The following is a 21,823-nucleotide window of genomic DNA, read 5'->3' as shown; positions in this document are numbered from 1 at the left end:
ACCTGGGGCTGACAACATTGAAGGCTAAATGAAAGGGAGGCTTATGAAAATAGTGAACAATTTATTTTTAGACTTATAAATTACAGGATACATTTGTATAATAGTCAACATTTTTACTACTATATTGTTGTAATAATTGCACCTAAATGAGGTTAACATTATATTCACAATAAACCCCCAGTGTTCTGAAATACTCAGTAAAGTAATGTTCGGTGAATGGCAGCAGTAACAAATGTAGACTGTAGTATGATGACATGGGGAGCAATTATTTAGTTTGGTTTTTTTTTTTTACACTGTTTGCATAATGTGACACAATCATTTTTTATAAAGTGACATCAAAGGTCTCCAAATATGAGCGCCACGCACAGTCAGTAAAGCGCAATCATGCTGGCAAATAACAGACACAGGCGCTAATAATTAAGGATTCCGCTAATCCGAGCCCACCCGAACAGTGCAGATCCAACGGGATCCGAGCACTGTTCGGGTATTTCCGGCGCCCAAAAAAAATGAAACTGAGGATCTGACGTCCAAGTCTCGCGTCGGATCTCGCGAGACTCGGATTGCATAAATTCACCGCTAGCGGCCGCCATTTTCATTTGGGCTGTGATCAGGGTAGAGGGAGGTTGTAGGGTAGTGGTGCTCCTGCGTGATCAGTCCAGTTGTGCTTTATGCTTGTGTCCAGTGCTCTGTCCTTGCTGAGTCCAGTGGTGCTTTATGCTTGTGTCCAGTGCTCTGTCCTGCTGAGTCCAGTGGTCCTTTTGTCCTGTGCTCTGTCCTGCTGAGTCCAGTGGTGCTTTGGCCAGTGTCTGTCCTGCCGAGTCCAGTGGTGCTTTAGTCCTGTGCATTTTTGTGCTAAGTCCATAGTAATTGTCTAATTATTAAAAATTCCCAAAAAAATGTAAAAAAAATATTAAAAAATAATTTAAAAAGTATAAAAAAATTCTAGAGCAATATATTATTGCAGTCCTGAAATATTAGTACTGCAATACCTATGTTCACTGTTTCTGCAGTCCCAAAGAAAAGGAACTGCAATCTATATTACTACGTTCACTGTTTCTGCAGTCCAAAAAATAGGAACTGCAATCTATATTACTACGTTCACTGTTTCTGCAGTCCAAAAAATAGGAACTGAAATCAATATTACTACGTTCACTGTTTCTGCAGTCCAAAAAATAGGAACTGAAATCAATATTACTACGTTCACTGTTTCTGCAGTCCAAAAAAATAGTAACTGCAATCTATATTACTACGTTCACTGTTTCAGCAGTCCCAAAGTGTGTGTGGTTTAGGGGTACGCTCTCTTGTGCTGCATATAATGGAGAACAAAAATTTGGAGGATAAAGTAGGGAAAGATCAAGACCCACTTCCTCCTAATGCTGAAGCTGCTGCCACTAGTCATGACATAGACGATGAAATGCCATCAACGTCGTCTGCCAAGGGTGATGCCCAATCTCCTAATAGAGGGCATGTAAAATCCAAAAAGCCAAAGTTCACTACAATTAGTAAAAAAAGAAAATTCAAATCATCAGAGGAGAAACGTAAACTTGCCAATATGCCATTTACGACACGGAGTGGCAAGGAACGGCTTAGGCCCTGACCCGTGTTCATGACTAGTGGTTCAGCTTCACCCAAGGATCTAAGCCCTCCTCCTCCCCACCCCTCTAAAAAATTTAAGAGACTTAAGCTGTCATCAACAACACAGCAAACAACTCTGCCTTCTAGAGAGATGTCATCACAAATCCCCAAGGCGAGTCCAAGGGTGTTGGTGGTTGCGAAGCCTGATCTTCCCATCACTGTACGGGAAGAGGTGGCTCCTTCCACCATTTGCAGCACGCCCTCTGCATATGCTGGAAGGATCACCCACAGTCCAGTTACAGATTTGGCTAATGAAGGTGTGAATGTTGTACACCGGGAGGAGGATATTGACGTAGCTGGCGCTGAGGAGGAACTTGACGAGGAGGATGCTGATGTGATTATCTTAAATGAGGCACCAGGGGGGGAAACAGTTGTTGTCCATGGGATGAAAAACCCATCGTCATGCCTGGTCAGAAGACCAAAAAATCCACCTCTTCTGTCTGGAGTTATTTTTATCCCAATCCGGACAACAAATGTATGGCCATATGAACCTTATGTAAAGCTCAAATAAGCAGGGGTAAGGATCTTGGCCACCTAGGGACATCCTCCCTTATACGTCACCTGAAGAACCTTCATAATTCAGTGTTTAGTTCAGGACCTGTGGCTAGGACCGTCACCAGTCCAGGGATACCTAAATCCCTTGGTCATGTTGGATACACACCACCAACACCCTCCTCGTCAACTTCCTCCACGATCTCCATCAGATTTAGTCCTGCAGGCCATGTCACCAGCCAGACTGAGTCCTCTTCAATACGGGATTCATCCGAGGAATCCTGCAGCGGTACGCCTACTACTGCCGTTGCTGCTGTTGCTGCTGGTAGTCGGTCACCTTCCCAGAGGGGAAATCGCAAGAACGCTACGTCTTTCAGCAAACAGTTGACCGTCCAACAGTCGTTTGCCATGACCACAAAGTATGACAGTAGTCATCCTATGGCAAAGCGGATAACTGCGGCCTTAACAGCTATGCTGGTGTTAGACGTGCATCCGGTGTCCGCCATCTGTGCAGTGGAATTTAGACAGTTGAAGGAGGTATTGTGGCCCCGGTACCAAATAGGGTACCAGGGCCACTCCACTACGCAGTCCAGAAATCTTAGTATCGGATATTAAACTACATTCACTGTTCCTGCTACATCAAAAAAGCATGAACATGCCCTGCCATCAACAAAAACAAGAGGTAGTGACGCGCTTGAACTCGACCCTCTATATGCTGCAGAGGATGGTGGAGCAGAAAAAGGCCATTCAAGCCTACACAGCCACCTATGATGGGCCACGTGTTTGTGTCGCCCACTTGTGTCGCTTTGCTTAGACATCCAGCTACCTCGGTGCAACCTTTTGGACTAAAAACAATATTGTGAGGTGTTCACAATAGACTGGAAATTAGTGGAAATGAACGTTATTGAGGTTAATAATAGTGTAGGAGTGAAAAAAAATAAATGAATATGGATTTTAGCACTTTTTATGCTTTTTTAAAAAAAAATCAGAACCCAAAACCTTTCGTGGGGTGTTTTGGCAAAACAAATCAGAACCCAAAACCTCAAGCTAATCAGAACCCAAAACCCAAAACACCAAAAGTGCCTGGTGCACACCCTTACTAATAATGGACATAACATGAGGCAGACTCAAAATGTTAATACATATCTGTTAAAATTACAACAGCATTGTCATTTATAATAAAAATGCATCAATTATTTGAATTTCTAATAAACTACAACAGTACAATATGTACTACAAATTAAAAACAACTTCAAACATTATTATTATATATGCAACCGAGGTAATACTATTGTAAAAAAAAAAAGATGGCAGGAGTGGTATGGATGGTTACACAGGAGTCAATACGTCATAAGCTATGTTAATCACTTCTAAATGAGCCAATAGCTGAATAACTGATTGTTAAGCTTGAGTGTGTTTGTGCGTAATTAGAGATGGTCACTGACCCCCGTGTTTTGGTTTTGGATTCGGTTTTGGATCTGGATTACCGTTGTGTTTTGGTTTTGGTTTTGGTTTTGCAAAACCGCCATTGCGTGTTTTGGTTTTGGTTTTGGTTTTGTTTGGTTTTGTTTTGCAATTTGTTATAAAAATTACATTTATTGGTGCTAAAATAACATAATTTAGGTATTATTTTGTAGCTACATTATTATTAACCTCAGTAACACTAATTTCCAGTCATTTTTTATTCAATTTTGAACACCTCCTATGTCACAATATGATTTTCATACACTTGAAAAGAAAAATTGCTGCAGTTCTTGCCAGTGATAACAAAAAGGCCATTGTCATGCCTGGGCATAAGACCAAAAATCCACTCTTAAGTGTGGAATTATTTTTACACGAATCCTGGCAAGAGTTGTCTATCCATTTGTAGCATTTTGAAAGCCACACTCAGTAGAGGTAGGGACCTTAACCATCTGGGATCCTCATCCATGTTTCGTCATTTTTCAGCGAGTTATTGGAAAACTGTTGGGAAAATCAGAAACTTCGGTTAAAAAAAAAATAACAACAAGCATTCCAGCATAATCTACCTCCCTTCTCTCATCTACATCCCAGCACCTGCAGTCTTCCCCCCCAACAATTGGCAGTTAAACAATCCTCTGCAAGAGGAAGCAAGAATGAAACCTGTCACCCAGTCGCAAAGCGGATCACAGACGCCCTGGGTACTATGCTAGTGTTAGATCTGCGTCCAATGTTCACTATTAATACAGTTGGTTTAAGACATTTAATTGAGGTGTTATGTCCCTGTTAGCAAATGTCATCACTATACCATTTTACTAGAAAAGCTAATTCTCTCCTGTACCGAAAGTTTACTAAAAATGTCATTATTGGGTGACAAAATGGTATTCTACCCACTGTACACTTAACCACAGATATGTGTACAAGCGTAACTGGGCAAACAAAATATTATATGATTGTGAAAGCCCACTGGGTTGGTCATTCGCCTTCCCCAGCATGGACAGCAGCAGCATGTACCCAGGTACATCACATTTTTGAGAAGTAGGCTACTCTGTGTATCAGCAGCTTCACTAAGAGGCATACAGCTGACAAACTGTTCCAAAAACTAAGGGATGTCATTGAAAGATGGCTAATCCTGCTTGGAGTCTCCTGAGGATATGTCATTTCTGATTACGACCCCAATATTGGTCCAGCATTACAGCGGGGCTGAATTCCATCACATTTCCTGTTTTGCACACACTATCAACTTGGTGTTACAGAACTTTTGAAAAATGACATGCAGGAGATGCTGTTTGTGTCCATAAACATTTAGGGTCAATTTGTGGTTTCTGCAACAGCATGTAGGAGAATACAGCAGCTGCAAGAAGATTAGCATTTGAGGGGAATATACTTTAGTCCAGCGAAGTAGTTACCTGTGAAGAAAGTGCAGACACGGTTAGCTTGAGTCAAGTGATTGCCTTAATAATAGATTTTGAAAAGGTGCTACATAAAATTATAGTGTGCAATAAAACAAAGTAAATGTGCTAACTATATTTTAATTGTAGATGAAATACTTAATTTTCTTTGCAAGGATCCCAGACTTATCAACATCTTGTTGGGACGTCTTCTCCTTCAGTTTCTCTGGCAACTGCTTGTAGTAAAAGAAATTGCTTTCCCAAGACACCCAGTGGTGATGCAGATGAGTCCGCTAAACATTTTGATATTTGCTGTGCTGTAAAAGAATTGCCCAAAAACCGTGACAGCTCTGCCCTAAAATCAACTAGTCATTCCCTTTGGAAGGCCATTATCAGCAATTACATCATACTACACAGACTTCTATGATATTGGGATATTGGGATGAATTAGTATTGTTGGAGGAAGATTATCACTAAACCCTGCCACCTCTCCAGTTTCGCAGTGAGCTATGGTACAATAAAATGTAACTGCAGATTTAGACCAAGACTGTCAGCCCTATTATTTCTATTTCAGCAATTACAATTAGCAATGGAGCAATGGAGCTCTTCTCTTTGGGTGTTACCTATATAACGCAGCACAATTTGCCTGCAAATTCTACAGACAAGCCTGCTTGTCTTCCTCTCCATCAATGACTCTTAGCAATTGAGCACTCGTCTTTGGGTGTATATTACACCCAAACATTATTAGTGAAAATTATGAAAAATACAGTTTAATCCCTGATAGGCCCTCCACCATCCTTTGCATGTTAATAGTAGGATTGGTTGGAATTATGGTCAAGGTCACACATTTTTTTGACAAATCCTTCAAACCAGCCCAGATGTCAAACTGTTGTGGTCTGCCCCCTGCGTCATCCCTGCTTGTGTTTGGAAAGTGCATATTGGTGCCAGAACCTCACATGCCAGAACTGCTCCCACTGGTGCCACACTGCTGCAGGACTTACACAATCAACCGCATCCTCATCGTCGGATACCCAAATCTCCCCCACATCCTCTTCTAAAGACAAAGTGTCATCCTCACTTGGTGTATCACCGGCTACACTCGGGCTGTTCAGGCACATATCAGCAGAACTGCTGAAAGGGCCCTTCTTTATGGGTAGACTAACAGAATGGTCACGATTAGACATCCCACTGTTGGATGGACTCTCCACAGGGATTGTTGTCATTTGTGAATCAGAGCAAATATTCTCCTGTAATGCCTCACTGTTATCTTGCAGCTCGGCTTTGACGCGTAACAGTAGTTGTGCACCAATTGTAGGCTGGGTAACTTTTTGGGATCTGCCACTAATAGCCAAAGGTGAAGGCCTCATTCTCTCTTTGCCACTGCGTGTGTAGAATGGCATGCTTGCAATTTTTTTTTTATCGTCACTTAACTTTTGCTCAGTTACACTTCTTTTTCGCTTCAATACAGTAAATTTTTTTTTGGTTTTTGTTTTTTGCACTAATTTGAAAACACTCTGTTGTTTGACATCGCCTTGGCCAGATGACGTACTGGGAACACTAACATCAGGACTGGTGACAGAACCTGGTTGCTCATTTAGATCATATGTGGACTGCTTTGAATCCATTGCGTAGATACTGCTGACAGATATGACTTTTGACAGCCAGAAATATTAATGCACAATTAGGGAGGACACCCCAAAAACACAGAGGAGTGCTAAAATTTATTGAGTAGATACTGCTGACAGATATGACTTTTGACAGCCAGAAATATTAATGCACAATTAGAGAGGACACCCCAAAAACACTGAGGAGTGCTTAAAATTATTGAGTAGATACTGCTGACAGATATGACTTTTGACAGCCAGAAATATTAATGCACAATTAGGGAGGACACCCCAAAAACACAGAGGAGTGCTAAAATTTATTGAGTAGATACTGCTGACAGATATGACTTTTGACAGCCAGAAATATTAATGCACAATTAGAGAGGACACCCCAAAAACACTGAGGAGTGCTTAAAATTATTGAGTAGATACTGCTGACAGATATGACTTTTGACAGCCAGAAATATTAATGCACAATTAGAGAGGACACCCCAAAAACACTGAGGAGTGCTAACATTTATTGAGTAGATACTGCTGACAGATATGACTTTTGACAGCCAGAAATATTAATGCACAATTAGGGAGGACACCCCAAAAACACAGAGGAGTGCTAAAATTTATTGAGTAGATACTGCTGACAGATATGACTTTTGACAGCCAGAAATATTAATGCACAATTAGAGAGGACACCCCAAAAACACTGAGGAGTGCTTAAAATTATTGAGTAGATACTGCTGACAGATATGACTTTTGACAGCCAGAAATATTAATGCACAATTAGGGAGGACACCCCAAAAACACAGAGGAGTGCTAAAATTTATTGAGTAGATACTGCTGACAGATATGACTTTTGACAGCCAGAAATATTAATGCACAATTAGAGAGGACACCCCAAAAACACTGAGGAGTGCTTAAAATTATTGAGTAGATACTGCTGACAGATATGACTTTTGACAGCCAGAAATATTAATGCACAATTAGAGAGGACACCCCAAAAACACTGAGGAGTGCTTAAAATTATTGAGTAGATACTGCTGACAGATATGACTTTTGACAGCCAGAAATATTAATGCACAATTAGAGAGGACACCCCAAAAACACTGAGGAGTGCTAACATTTATTGAGTAGATACTGCTGACAGATATGACTTTTGACAGCCAGAAATATTAATGCACAATTATGGGGGACAACCCAAAAGCGCTGGGGAGTGCCAAATATGAAGAAAAAATAATAAACCTCTATCCTCCTCTCTGCACTAGCGATTTTGGTTAGAGCAATTGCAAGAACAATATTGTATTCTTTCTCTGTCCCTGCTCTAATTAGCCTATGACTACACCCTGCTCTCTCCCTCTGTCAAATGGCGATGGATTGCTGTGGAGGCGTGTATTTATAAAGTTGAAGTATCGCGAGAACCGAGTCCCGAGATCCGACGACGTCACAATGACGTTCGGCCTCGATTTGGATTCGGAATTGGCGGGAGAGTACCGAGCTGCTCAGCTCGGTACTCGGATACCCAAAGTTCGGGTGGGTTCGGTTCTCGGAGAACCGGACCCGCCCATCTCTATGCGTAATGTTATACTCCACGTTCATACATTGTTTATTATATGCTTCAGTTCAAATATTGAAAACAAAAATTGTATATTTATACTTGTATGTTTGTACAAAAACACCAGCTCTGTATATGTCTAGTAACAGTCATGGTTTCATGTGAATTTGGTGTGCTTAATACAGGATTCAAATCTGAAGTGCAAGACTATTCAGAATTTCTATTTTGTTACTGACATTTAGCGGTGGATTACCAGGTAACTTTTCCAATTCAGAACTAGATTTATTGTTTGCCACCCGTCTCTTATCATGCACATAACATGCAATTTGTTCTATGTTTTCTGCTGAATACATTGGGTACCTTGTTACATTTTTGATGCATTATCAGGCCCAATCATAGGTTATGTAATTATTTTTTTTTATAAGAAAGCTTTCTATAGAAAATGTTACAATAGTTGTAGTTTTAATCAACCCCTTTACAGACTGGTATGCTGCCATTTCTTATCACCATTTCAAGAATTAACTTTGCCCATAAATATTTTCTTACTAGAGTCAATAAATCGATACCTTACAACAAAATTTATCTTCATGAGCACTTTCAAAACTGCTGAATACATTTTCATTATTTCTTTTAAATGGAAATAAAAAGTATATTATCAAGCAGTTTCTGCATTATAATTATCAAACAACAGTAAGGTCTCGTATAGGAGTATTGAAAGCAAGTTAAACACAAGTTAAAGCATGGCAATTAGTCTATGCTTTAACAGAGCATTCAATGTGTCTTCATTGATGCAACTGAAAACTTCTCGATGGCAAGTGTACTATGTAATTAAGAGTATTACTATAGAATGAAATTAGTAAAGATAATAAAAATATGGGTATTGCAGGTTGATAGCTACTATATATATTTTACAGAATTTATCCCAACAATGGATATATTATTATTCTGGCAGAGATTCATCTTAGATTCTCAGCAGTACAGGACTTCTCACCACATAAAGTTGTTTCCACATTGTGCCCCAGTCTCTGAGCGTTGAGGTCATCTCTGTAATAACAGCATCTTCTGTAGGAAGTACCATCTCAAATTGCCTATGAAAACAAAAGAATTAAATGTAATGTACGAACTTCTAACATATGACATTCATCATATAATATCAAGTGAATTAAAAATATATAGTAAAATGTCCAAAGAACATTATGAGAGGGAACATAATGGCTGCTGAAGACCGAATTAGAAACTTGATCTCCAAATGTCTTTAAGGGACCAGTGATGCTCTCCTCATCTCCCTACTGAGACAGGACCAGCACTGTGAAAAGTGAATTTACCACCGCACAATACAGATATAAATGTTTTTAAATATGTAATATGGAAATCATGCAAAATAGAGATGTTGCGAGTTTTACAACATGGATGTTTTTTCCATCAAACTTTTTTAATGATTATTTAAAGTATTTCATACTGTATAGGTGGGAGTCAGCAAGTAATGGTGAACCAGTTTATTCATTCTTCTGCAGTTTGTTATGATGCATAAAGCATCCTTAAAATATTATGTCCCAAGAGTACACTAGAAACGTGCTCAGAGAAAGCACATTCCATTTTGGATAAGAAATGTAAAGGACTCACTGCTAACTACAGTCAGGAGTTTATAATTCTTAGAATTAGCACTCTTGTGAACAAGAATACCTATTGCCATTAGCTGGAAGCCAAAGATTGGAGAGATAAGCCCTAAAGCCAGTAGCCTAGGAACCCCTATCAATGTTATTATTTATGAATCTTTGTTTATACAATGCCAACATATTGCAAAGAATATTTAATCAATAACATTCAGTTATAGTCAACAATCAGATAAGGCCTCAAGGAGAGTACTTGCTGTATCAATATAGGCTATTACTTTAAATCAATAAAAAACTTGCTTGTTAAGAAAGTATGCATTAATAGTATCTACAAACAAAACAAAAAAACAATTTGGATTCAGATCATTTTCCATAAAAAAAAATGTTTGATGGCACACTGATGACCATTTCTTTTCTCTCTGTGGAGCATATATATTACATTATCAATCAGTGGAGCAGGCATACAAGGTGTATGATGTAAACATCAAAATTGTGCTTTAATTAAAAGATCTACTTAAACAGTATCAACTAGTATTTGTGATGGTGGTCGCAAAAGTTTAGAAATTTATCAAGCCATATTCTGCAATTATGTAATATAAACGCCCCCAATGTTAGAAATAATCATGCCCCACCAGTGACAAGAGGCAGAGTTCACCAGGAGGGAGAGACTGTGCGGGGGCCTGAGCAGAGAGAGTCGCACGCTGGAAGTAAATGAAAGTTCCCGCAGGCACAAAGGAGAAACAGAAAGACAAAGGGGCCCAGGAGAGAGTGGTGCAGAGAGGCACCCAAAAGCCCAAATGGGAGTCTGTGCTATTCGTGAGAGCAGCAAGTACTAAGCTGCCAGCCCATGGGCGATTAGAGAAACCAGAGAGATGCTACAAAAGGAGGTCGTTCATCACACCCTGGAAGAGTTGAGAACCCAGAGATATCCCTTTGAGGAGACAGGGGGAGATCACTTAAAAGATATACCAGAGTCTGTGAGTGTCGAGGACAGAAACTACACACTGCTGCTCTGAACGTGGGGAATGTTTTAACTGCAGCCTATCAGCATTGTGGAGCTTGTGACTACCTTTCTACTGGGAGATTTTCAAGTGAGCCACTGGTGAGAGAGGGAGGCTCATGACCTTGGTGAATTGCATGTGAGAGGGGAGGATATCAAGTAAGTGGAGGCCTGCCAAGAGTAAAAACCCCAGCATGCCACATCCACAGAGGCTGTGGGATTGACAGGTAAGTATACTTTATGTAATACATTGTGAAGTGTAAAGAAAATGATACATACTACCACCTGTTCACACAACTGAGATCCAATAAAATGAGAAACAATTCCACAAAAGGGACATTAGAGACTTAAACACATGGGATCATAGCTGTACAGTTTTGACACCGTGTTCACCATCCTGTCCACCATTATTAGAACTGCCAATCTAAATATAATTATCTACAAGTGTAGATGTTCATATGTAAACCGGATTACCGACTAAACATGTGCACATATGGTACCAAACTGTATTAATATTGTTTAGTAATTGCTTAGCTAGCCATAGCAGTGTGGCGTGAGTCTGAGAGTTTAGGTCTGTGTGATTAGTTGTGCATGAGGGTGAATCCACCACTGCCAGAGACACTTGCATTTACAATATTAAAAAAGTTTGCTTTTGCGAGTCCATATTCACTATTGTTAATGTGCATTGTCCATGTGAATCAGCTCTACTGTGTTTGTACAGTTAATGCTGACAACCACCATTTGATTGGAATGTAGTTTTTCCGGCAATGGTGAATGGTAGGACTGTCAACATGTTTAAAATGTGGACATTGTGACTGTCGTCAGTAGTAATGTTGACCGACACAATGTCGACATTCAAAGGGCAATGCCAGCGGCAGCCGTCTGACCCGCCACAGTTACAGTCGCCGTTGGTTTCAGGTTAATGTTTGTGCATGTTTTTTGTTTTAAATATTAACTATCTTGTACCAGAATGCCAGTGGGTCCGGCAGCTGTAATGCTGGTGGGTCAGACAATGGGTCAGCTGACCCTGCCATTTGAATGTCAACATTACTGCTGCCAACAGACACATTGTCAAAATTTCAAACGTTTACAAAATGAATCTGTCAACGCTTTGGTGCGATAGATTCACCATCGCCATACTGTACCCAACCCAATTTGATTTATTACCCTCCATTCCCAAATTGCTCCCTTTAATAAACATACCAATGTGGTTTTTAAGAAAATGTGTGTTTGTTGTACACTACACAAGCCACATCAAGGACAGCACAAGAGGTCTCTCGAGTCGTCCCCTGGTGAAAGAAGTCACTATCCACATCCCCGATAAGCCACAGATGGAGGCATCAGTGGAGGCACAGCATTATTGAGAGCAGTGAGAAGATACAGTAAACATTCCACAACACCCCTTAGAGTGCTGGAGTAAAGGTGTGTTACACTAAAACAAGCCGCAATTTTTCCTCTCTAATGAACATCTGGCATCAGTTATGGAAGTGCCTGGTAGACTGGCCAGCAGATATGGGGTCTGCCTGGTAGACTGGTCACTAGATATGGGGTCTGCCTGGTAGACTGGTCACCAGATATATCCCATGGTATTAAACTGGGAACCAGATATGACAGCTTAGAAATGTTAATGCTGGTTCCCAGATTTTGGACATATTTAGTAGGACCTCCTCATACTGTCAAGTACCACTAGAGCCTGCTCCTATAAGCTGTTTACTTAAATGGAGCTGAACCAGGAAGCTGCTGCACAAGCATAAATATTGTTAGCTCTAGTTTAATAAACATATCGCAAGACAGGATCCGTGAGGCACTGAGAAATAGTTGCATGTATGAGGAGTAGCAGTGGCAGTTCATCTTTTTTAATGCAACTAAGTACATCCTCAACATATGCAGCTATGCCATTACTGCCAGTATATTACAAAGTTACTATATGTATATAAGTATCACTAGTGGCATATTAATCATATGCTTGCTGGCTTGCTACTGGGTGTTTTGTATTGGTATATAACTACTGCTGCTGGACTATTCCAGATTAATAACTTATTACGGATTAACTGCTACTGGCATATAAATTCTACTGATGGCATATTACTGGGCAATACTGCTGGCATACAACTTCTGCTGGCATGTTTCTCGGTATTACCAATAGTGGCATATTACAGGGCACTACTACTGAACAGATCAATGACATAGCGCTACTATTGATAACATTACTGGACCTTAATGATAGTGGTAGCATATTATTAATATGATGCTGAATAAGGTTGAGGGCGGGCACAATGTAAGTTCACACCTCAGGCAGCAGAAAAGATAAAATCGATTCTGATCATAATCATTAATGGGCATGACATTCTAATTTTTCTTTTTCCAGACGTGTTAATAAAACAAAAAAAATAAATAAATAGATTAATTTGAGCTGTACTTCAAATTTTCATTGGTGTGTAAGGCAAAAGGCAATATGAAGTTAGAGCAGTACTAGTCGGAGAGTACTGCAGGGGCAGCTATGAGTCATACCTGTTCTGTTTGAAAGGAAACAAAGCCTTTTGCAAATGGAACAACATGTCAAGACTTCCACAATGCTTCAATATTTCCAAGAAATTAAATGTAACGCTAGATGTATGCAGGAAACAAAAATAGTGTGCACAAAATATACATACCCTTTGTTTTTTACAGAAGCATTCTTGAGGTGTACGTAACTTGAAGGAAAAATACCCTAGAAAGAGATTAAAAATGAAGGTAACAAACAAATGCACAATACAAGCTTCAAGAGATTTCACTCAGGCTCAAAATAAATAAATACAATAAGAAATAAAGACGACAAACACTTAGGCTTGCACCCTGAGATCACACAAATGTATACTTTCAATGAGATCAGCATAATTGAATTCAGTAATATAAAGATTAACAAAGGGTACAGTTTTGGGAGGTGACCCTTGAGGGAGAACAGAAATAAATGAAGCACTGAAAAAGCAAATAATTATTTTTTTTACGCATTCTGCTCAATACTAAAAATTAAACTACATAAGTCCCACATTAGCTAAATATGTTGTGTGGATTGTACAGTCCATTGTTTCAGAAACATCTCAATACACTGGGGCAGCTTACTGGCAACTGGTGAACACTGGCTATACCGAATTTAACGTCTGTTCTTAGGGTCATGCTTTAATGCGAATAGTCCAAAAAATAAAGGGAGTGGTCTATACACACATTTCCGGATATCATTTTGTATCAATTTCTATGTTGCCTCAAGCATTCAGAGTGCTCTAGAAAATATAATGGTGTTCTATGGGAACGCTCATTAAGTACACTAGGCTCCAAGGAAGCTTTGAGATGTGTGAATGAATACACTTGACATTTCTTAAACTTTAGTATGAGCCAAAAAGAAAAAACAAAATAAAAAAAACACACCCTCCTTACATTCTTCTTTGAACACCAGTTTAGCCAGTTCAAGTTATTTATTTTAATTTTGCCAACATCTCCACCCATTATATTTGTAACTATGTACAGTCTAATAACACTTGCACGTGGTTGTTCTCTGGTGTATACTACACTATTGTCTTACACAGCCATCACTAAACCATGCCATGAGGAATCTTATTTGAAAGTTTTATATTGCTATAAATTTAAAATGCATAAAATATGTATTCATATGAGCAAAACATAATGTTAGAATGATACAGCGGGAATGCGAAAACAGGCAGTGAAACATTTACATTAAAATGACAATACCTTGACATTTGGATTCTTTAGGGCAAAGCCTCTGTACCAGCCTGCGGGAAAATATGAAGAAGAATGCTGCAATTTTTCTCTTTGCTTAGGAAAGTATACATTTAAAAATAGCACTTAAATTTACATTTGATACATTTACAGCTCAACCCCTAAGGCACCTTACGTATATATGAAACTTTTTTTCCTGTGCACAGCGTTTTACCAGCATTATAGAGGCTTCAGTAGGTTTCCCAATGGGTTTACATGCAATAAAGACAAACACTAAAAATTATTAGCTCAGAAAAACGCTACTATAATGCACAGAAGGTGTGGTAATGGCTGTGACGGTCATTCCTGTTTACATGCTATAAACACATGTAAAATACATTTAAAAGCTGCCAATGGGTATGATCCATTAGCTTCAATGTGAAATGCACACATTTACCAAACCTTCAACGCATGTATCAATGTCACATGGAGATGTTTTACCATTTATCTAGAGGCGATTTAATTAGAAGCGAGGTATTCGTTGTTGCCTCGCACATTATTTTTGCGGTACAGATCATGTGCTAAAATATGCTTAAATCAGTAAGTTTTGAATTAAGCATATTTGATCACACAGTATGTCCCATGATTGCCTATAATTTAAGGGGCAAAAGAATATGCGAGACCACAAAAGAACGATTACTCCTAATTGAATCATTCCTCTTAATGTCATTGATTTAAGACATAGTTATTAATGTTTCATAGATCATGATTATGTAATTGCAAAATATATTTTATGGTCTGAAGGCACCCTTTTTCCACTGATCTAATTATAAAAGCCTTTGCGGATTTGAAAGAATAGTAAACCTTTGATAATGAACTTTTTTCACATTCCCTAGTCATAATACTGTATATCCCTAATACTATATGTCCCTGCATCCTCTCCTTCTGTTAAACAAGAATTTCTCATTAAAGTTATGTATGATGGGAGCAAGAATGACATCCAGTGGAATTGTGATCTAGGCCCTGTCTATCCAAAGTAAATAAGTATGAATTAATCTGGTTTTAATAGAAATATACTTTCATTAAGTTATTACTATTGTTTTATTGCAAGTATGTTTTTGTACTCTTCTATACCTGGTTTTACCAAGACACAGTACAGACCATGGTAAAAGTATACTTGTACCCCATAACGGAGCATGCAATCTACACATGTGTATCCCCAAACTGTTCTAGTACAAAACATGGCACATTTTACATTAGTCAACTGATTCATCTCACCTTCACTTTTCTCTAGAATTTGAACAGTGTCCCCAATCTCTAATGTTAAGCCATATGCATTCGTCCCTCGGAAGCTGGCAACCACTAGAAAAAAAAAGTGTACATTCAGTTAAATTCATTTCTGGATATTGATATTTCAATTTACAAACAACATTTTTCTCAACTTCTTAAGAATAGCAATTACAGTTTGTCTTTCAATTTGTCCTGCCACTTTGTCACACGATACTACACAATGAGCAGAACTGTGGGATCGGAAGCAGTGGATGTGTACGCAATCTACCATAAAAGAGATGAGCTGCAGGCAGCATAATTCACAATACAATGGTAATAGGTTTCTGTTATCGAAAGCAATAAAAGCCCAAAACTTCCCAGCACATTGAAAACACTACTATCGGGACAGCATCAGCTCAAATGGCTCAAGCAGTAGTCATATTTTTCATCATCAATGGATCATAAACACAGGAAAGTACCAGTAATGCAAATATTACTTTATTGATTTGAAAAAAATGAATATCTTGAGCTGAGCTTCTCCCTAACCTGTTTACCAGAGATTCAGAGAAACGAACAATAGTCTCTCTGACTTTATTATCATTTATCCTCTTTATTACCGCTTATCCTCAGTACAAATCATTTCTCATAATTAGATGGCTGTATAAAATATAGAGAATAAAATATTTTGTAATTTCCACTGAATATGATCAGTTTTCCTTCCTGTGAATAGTAATAAAATTCACACATTAATGATGAGAGGAAACACGAAACAGACAGCTTTTACCCATGACCATATTCTATCAGGTGTCCCTTCCCTCTGGCGGAAGGGACCATTGGGGAATCTAGAATGTTGCCTGGAAACCAATGCGCACACCTAATAAACTTGATTTACACTTTCTAAATACAGCTATTCCATACTTTGGATTCAGAAGTTTATTCCACTACAAGGCAATGTGCCATCAGACTGTTTCTTGGACTGTTACATTTGAAAAATGTGTTAAACGCCGACAGGGGTAATACTACGTATTGCTGTTCATTGGCAGTTAATTACAAATGGATTCTTAAGTATTCTAACGTCTGCAGCAGAACCATATGCTGCAAGACAGACTCTGGATGGACTATGGACAACGTGGCCTGAGGCTGCGTGCAGTTATTAGATACTCCACAATGCAAACCAGCTACAGCACAATACTGGATGGGTAGCAGATGTTACATTTGCAGCTTAATAAAAGCCTAGAGCAGGTATTGATTCCAGGTGTCAAAACACAATGTGCCAGTTTACCATGAATATTTAAAATACCTTGGATGACTAAGCAATAAAAAGATATTGAAAATAAGTAACATGAAATGCACACAAATCTGACTGACTTAAAGAGAACAATTTGATTATTACTGATATTTACTGACAAGGTAGAGAATTATATTGTACATTACATTTCCAGTGATGTAGTGCCCAATAGATTATAAATCACAATTCAGAAGTAAAATAAAGACATTGTAATAATACCAAATTCACGCAATGGATGTGTTCACTTTTACTCTAGAACTATGTATATTTACTTGTAGATGAGAAGTAGTTTGTTATTTGCTACATTTGTTTGGGGAGCTTTACTGTGGATAAATAGGATTTCTAAAAAATAAATAAGAAGTCTTTTTTTCTTTTTTTTTTTTTAAAGTATTGGGATTTGGGTTTTAGGAAATCATAGATCTAATAAGGAAAAAAAAAAGGTTTTTTATTTTGCAATTGACTTAAATGTGATAGCATTTTTTTATGATTTTCAGAGTAAATATAGCTCATCTACTATACAAGGAGAGATAGTACTCTTTAATTTGACAATTGTGAGCAGCAAATTAATCTGAAAATATCAGACACAGTAAGTACCCATACTAGGCGAACAAGAATTCTTAGAAGTGTTGTAATCCTTGGAAATGAGAAAAAAAAAAAAACTGTAGATGTCAGCAACACACACCAAATGCAACTGCTTTGTACTGATTTCTTAGGATAGCTAGTAAGCATTAAAGCCTAGTCATTAGTACCTGCCAAAAAGGAGGACTAAGTTTAACCCAAGTTAATGCCAGTTTTAAATTGCTCCTCAGTAATATATATGCCTAAACAGTTTCTTATTATTATTTTTAATGCTCTGCTTTCTCACCTAACTCTATTCAACAAAGGAACTTTTTTAAAAAAATAAAAATAAAATCACAATGCCATACATTTTATCACAACTTGTTTTATGGCATGCCTTCCTTTAATTGCAACCCATTGTGTATCAAACTCACACAATACTACAATGTCATTCGAAGCATTTGGGGTAAACAAGTTGTTCACTTTTATTATGTAATAAACTACAGCACAGGTCATAAAATACCCTACAATTACTCTAATTTTATTCCATTGAAGAAAATAGTATAACTGTCAAAGAAAAAAAAATTCAGTGCAAAGGTTTACAAGAAAATAACTCCATATTTTTAACACACACACACACATGCCTGCACGATACTGCAAAGATTTTCACATATGACTCAAATCATTGATCAAAAGTCAAGCAACTCTAAGCTAATAATTGTCTCCTTCTACATATAAATTCCTCTGCATTCAGCATTTTACCTGGTGGGCAGAGTAATATCGCAAATATGTTTTAATAGCTCTCTCCAACACATAACAGTGTACCTAAGTTCTGTTTCTTATCCTAATTACATAAGAAAAAAACAAACAAACATTCGGCTAAAATGTAACATTGGCCATATTTCTGTCTCCTTCTGAATTAGTCATTAAATATGTCATTGCCTGTGTTGTAGTGTTAATTAGAACTATCACATGACTGGTTTTATATTTACAAATTACATTGGTGAGCTTTGTTACCTAGCAACATGATACATCCTGCTGTAACTGGTACATCGAATAACGAATAACCTTTATTTGTGTAAAACAAATTATTATACTAATCTTGAATGATTACAATATGACATTTTATTTACAAATATAATTTTATTTACACACACAGCATTTTCTGTGCATTTTACATTACAGCCTGAGCTAATATTACAGCCTATAGCACTGGGCCAACATTGAGCCAAATTAACACTTTGTTTTTTTTATTATATAAGCTTACCAATTTTATTTTTTTTCTATCAGGAAGTCTGGATTTCTTACATTGCTAGTGTGGTGTATGCTCTATTTAGTTCTGAGAGTCAGCTATTTCTTTTTTATACAGTATTTTGGTCCATGTAGAAGGCTGGGAATTCACCTACGGTGCGGGCAGTTAATTAGTGTGGGCAGTATATGACTAAGGGACAGTGCAGGAGGATTGGGATTATTCCCCCGCCTGGATTATTGCAACCTCCTCCTCCTCACTGGCCTCCACCACTCCCATCTCTCCCCCCTCCGCTTTATATTAAATGCAGCCGCAAGACTCATCTTCCTCTCACGCCGCTTCTCTTCGGCCTTCCCTCTCTGCCTCGCCCTACACTGGCTCCCCTTCCCCTACAGAATCATTTTCAAACTCCTCACCACCACGTACAAGGCTCTCTTACACTCTACTGCCCCCTACATCTCTAACCTCCTCTCCATTCACACTCCTGTTCGCTCTCTGCGCTCAGCCAATGACCGTCGCCTCTCCTCTACTCTTATCACCTCTTCCCACTCCAGAATCCAAGACTTTTCCCGTGCAGCCCCCCTTCACTGGAATGACCTCCCCCGCTCCATCCGTCTCTCTCCTAATTTGTGCTCCTTCAAACGTGCACTGAAAACTCACCTCTTCCGTAAAGCTTACCAACCATCTACTTGACCACCTCACCACCTCCACTCACTCTCCCTTCTCTCTTCTGGCTCCCCTTGTGCCTGTTCTGTCTACCCTCCTTTAGGGTGTAAGCTCACATGAGCAGGGCCCTCTTCCCTCCTGTCTCCTCACCTGTTCTTCTTCTCCGTGCTTATTGCATCAGCCTGCCTGGAGTTTCTGAAGTATTAGTATTTTTTGTTTATTGTTCTGTACTGTTTCACCCTGTATAGTCTACTGTTTGTACTGTGTACGGCGCTGCGGAAATCTTGTGGCGCCTAACAAATAAATGATAATAATAATAATAATAATGCAAGTGGATAGTTGCACAGGGTGAGTATATATGTGAATGCAATGTATATGAAGTGTGTGGAGTCTGTACTTGACGAGTTTGGGAGAATACGAATTTCAGGGAGTAATTATTGTGAGTAGGAGATGTCGAAGTCAGCTAATTGGATAAAGTCATTTCAATTAATATCTAACAACTCGATTGTTTTATACCATTAACTCGATTGTCTTTGTCCGAAAATTATGCGTATAGCACGCTACGGCGTGCAGGAGGGTATTCAGCTGCAACACGTGGAAACAATAGGTTTTACACACATTCACACGAACATACACATTTGTAAGTAGCTCATATTAAAGGTAGTTGCAACAGTTATTTATGTCGAAATGTAGCAATGTTTATGGTTGATATTATAAGTTATATGCATGTTACTGAAATCAAAGTTTCAGGTTACAGGAAACATGTCATGTTTAGTATCATTCTAATCCCCTATTTATCTGCAATTGTCTGGTTCATTCGCCGAAGGCATCGCACATTGCGTACTCTAGTTATAGATAAGGAATAAATGGTTAGAATGATATTGTCTGTGTAATGTAAATAAACTAGTTTAAACTAGATTCTTGGCTGGAAAGTTAGAATGCATCTTCTGGAGAGCTGACCCCCACCCTTGGATATTTTCGTTTGAACTGGCCAATGACTTGCATTACACTAGACCCTCCTGAAGCAAGTCACATCATCTGTATTGTTTTACTGTATTCACTGACTGTATATAAGCAGGAGCTCTGAACCCAGTAGCCAGTCTACTTGACCACAGCCTTCAGACCTGTAACAATCCTGTCCAGGTTTGCTACTTTCCCTGTCTGCTCTGTTCTCCTGTGGATCACATGACTCACCTTCAGGGCGGGTCATTCAAACCTGCTCTATTTAAACTCAGCACTGACACCTGCTCATTGTCAGTGCAACTTGTTTGCTAGCCTGACTCCATGGACTCCTGTGTATTCTCTGACCCTTGTGCATTCCTGAACTCTCCTGTTGGATTCCCTGTGGTTGAACCTGCTTAATCAACCAAGTGCTGGTAGCACTATCTTTGGGACTCTCCTGTTTGCAAGTATCTTTATGCATCATTTGACAAGACTTTGTTTATTATGCCAATTGTGCAGATTATCATCATTGTGATATACTGAACTGCCATCTCACCTATACTACTGTTCAAGAACTTATTTGATACCTTCTAGACTGTTCCGCTGATGCTGCTATTTCTACACTTTGCTGTGATCAGACTCTTACCTTGCATATATGTTGTAGTGCTAATCTCTACTAATTACCGGACCCCTGTGGTATCCTGAACATCGTTACTCACCATCTCTGTGTACAGAACTTTGCTGGTCTCTATACTTGTCTTGTCACAGCTATCACCATCCATGCTGCATACTGACTACTGCCAAATACAAAACCATTGCCACGCCCTGCCGTGACTAACTTACATATTCTGATGTGCACAGAACCTGCTAGTAGTCAGCCGTGGACTCCTTCTGTGCTCAGTGGATGCAATACATATTCTATGTGTTTTATTGATACTTGCATTTATGTCCCATATATATATATATATATATATATATATATATATTCCTTGTGATTTGCAGTACTGCCGTTCTTAATGCTTAAACATTGTAATGTTATATATGATACTCTGCTTATCTCTACATCTCATTACTATTTGCTGCATTGTTATGTGTTGACACGTACTATGCTCATATTCATTGAAGTACATATTAAGCAGACCCATTGCCTTGTGTTCTTATTCTCTAAGCATCATATGATCCTGACTCAGCTAGTCACGTGCCCAGGCCTTCGTGGGAACCGACCACTTGGCCTGATATTAATCCAGTCCATAACAAGACCTGAATGACTGTACACTGGATCCAGAGCACCTGCGATAAGTAACGGCTGTACTTATTTTATTCTCACTTGTTACTCTGCTACTTTTGGCTAATAAATCGAATTGTGCTTTGGAACCACATACCGGGAAGTGGACAATCGTTATTGGACAGCAACTAGAT

The 21,823-nt window shown here is 38.8% G+C and overlaps 1 protein-coding gene across 2 annotated transcripts in view; it reads right to left on the bottom strand.

Moving 5' to 3' along the window:
* Positions 1-21,823, bottom strand: part of DOCK4 (dedicator of cytokinesis 4) — a 276,189-nt gene that overhangs the window by 170,633 nt on the left and 83,733 nt on the right. For both annotated transcript variants that reach the window (XM_075209020.1, XM_075209021.1), the window contains exons 2-5: positions 15,711-15,794; positions 14,466-14,506; positions 13,394-13,449; positions 9,118-9,214 (exon numbers count right to left, since the gene is read on the bottom strand). In XM_075209020.1, coding sequence (XP_075065121.1) covers positions 9,118-9,214; positions 13,394-13,449; positions 14,466-14,506; positions 15,711-15,794 — 278 coding nt within the window. The remainder of the gene's footprint in view (positions 1-9,117; positions 9,215-13,393; positions 13,450-14,465; positions 14,507-15,710; positions 15,795-21,823) is intronic.

The sequence above is a fragment of the Mixophyes fleayi genome, chromosome 4 (genome assembly GCF_038048845.1).
Source record: "Mixophyes fleayi isolate aMixFle1 chromosome 4, aMixFle1.hap1, whole genome shotgun sequence".
NCBI lineage: Eukaryota > Metazoa > Chordata > Amphibia > Anura > Limnodynastidae > Mixophyes > Mixophyes fleayi.
This window is presented reverse-complemented; position numbering and strand designations above follow the sequence as displayed.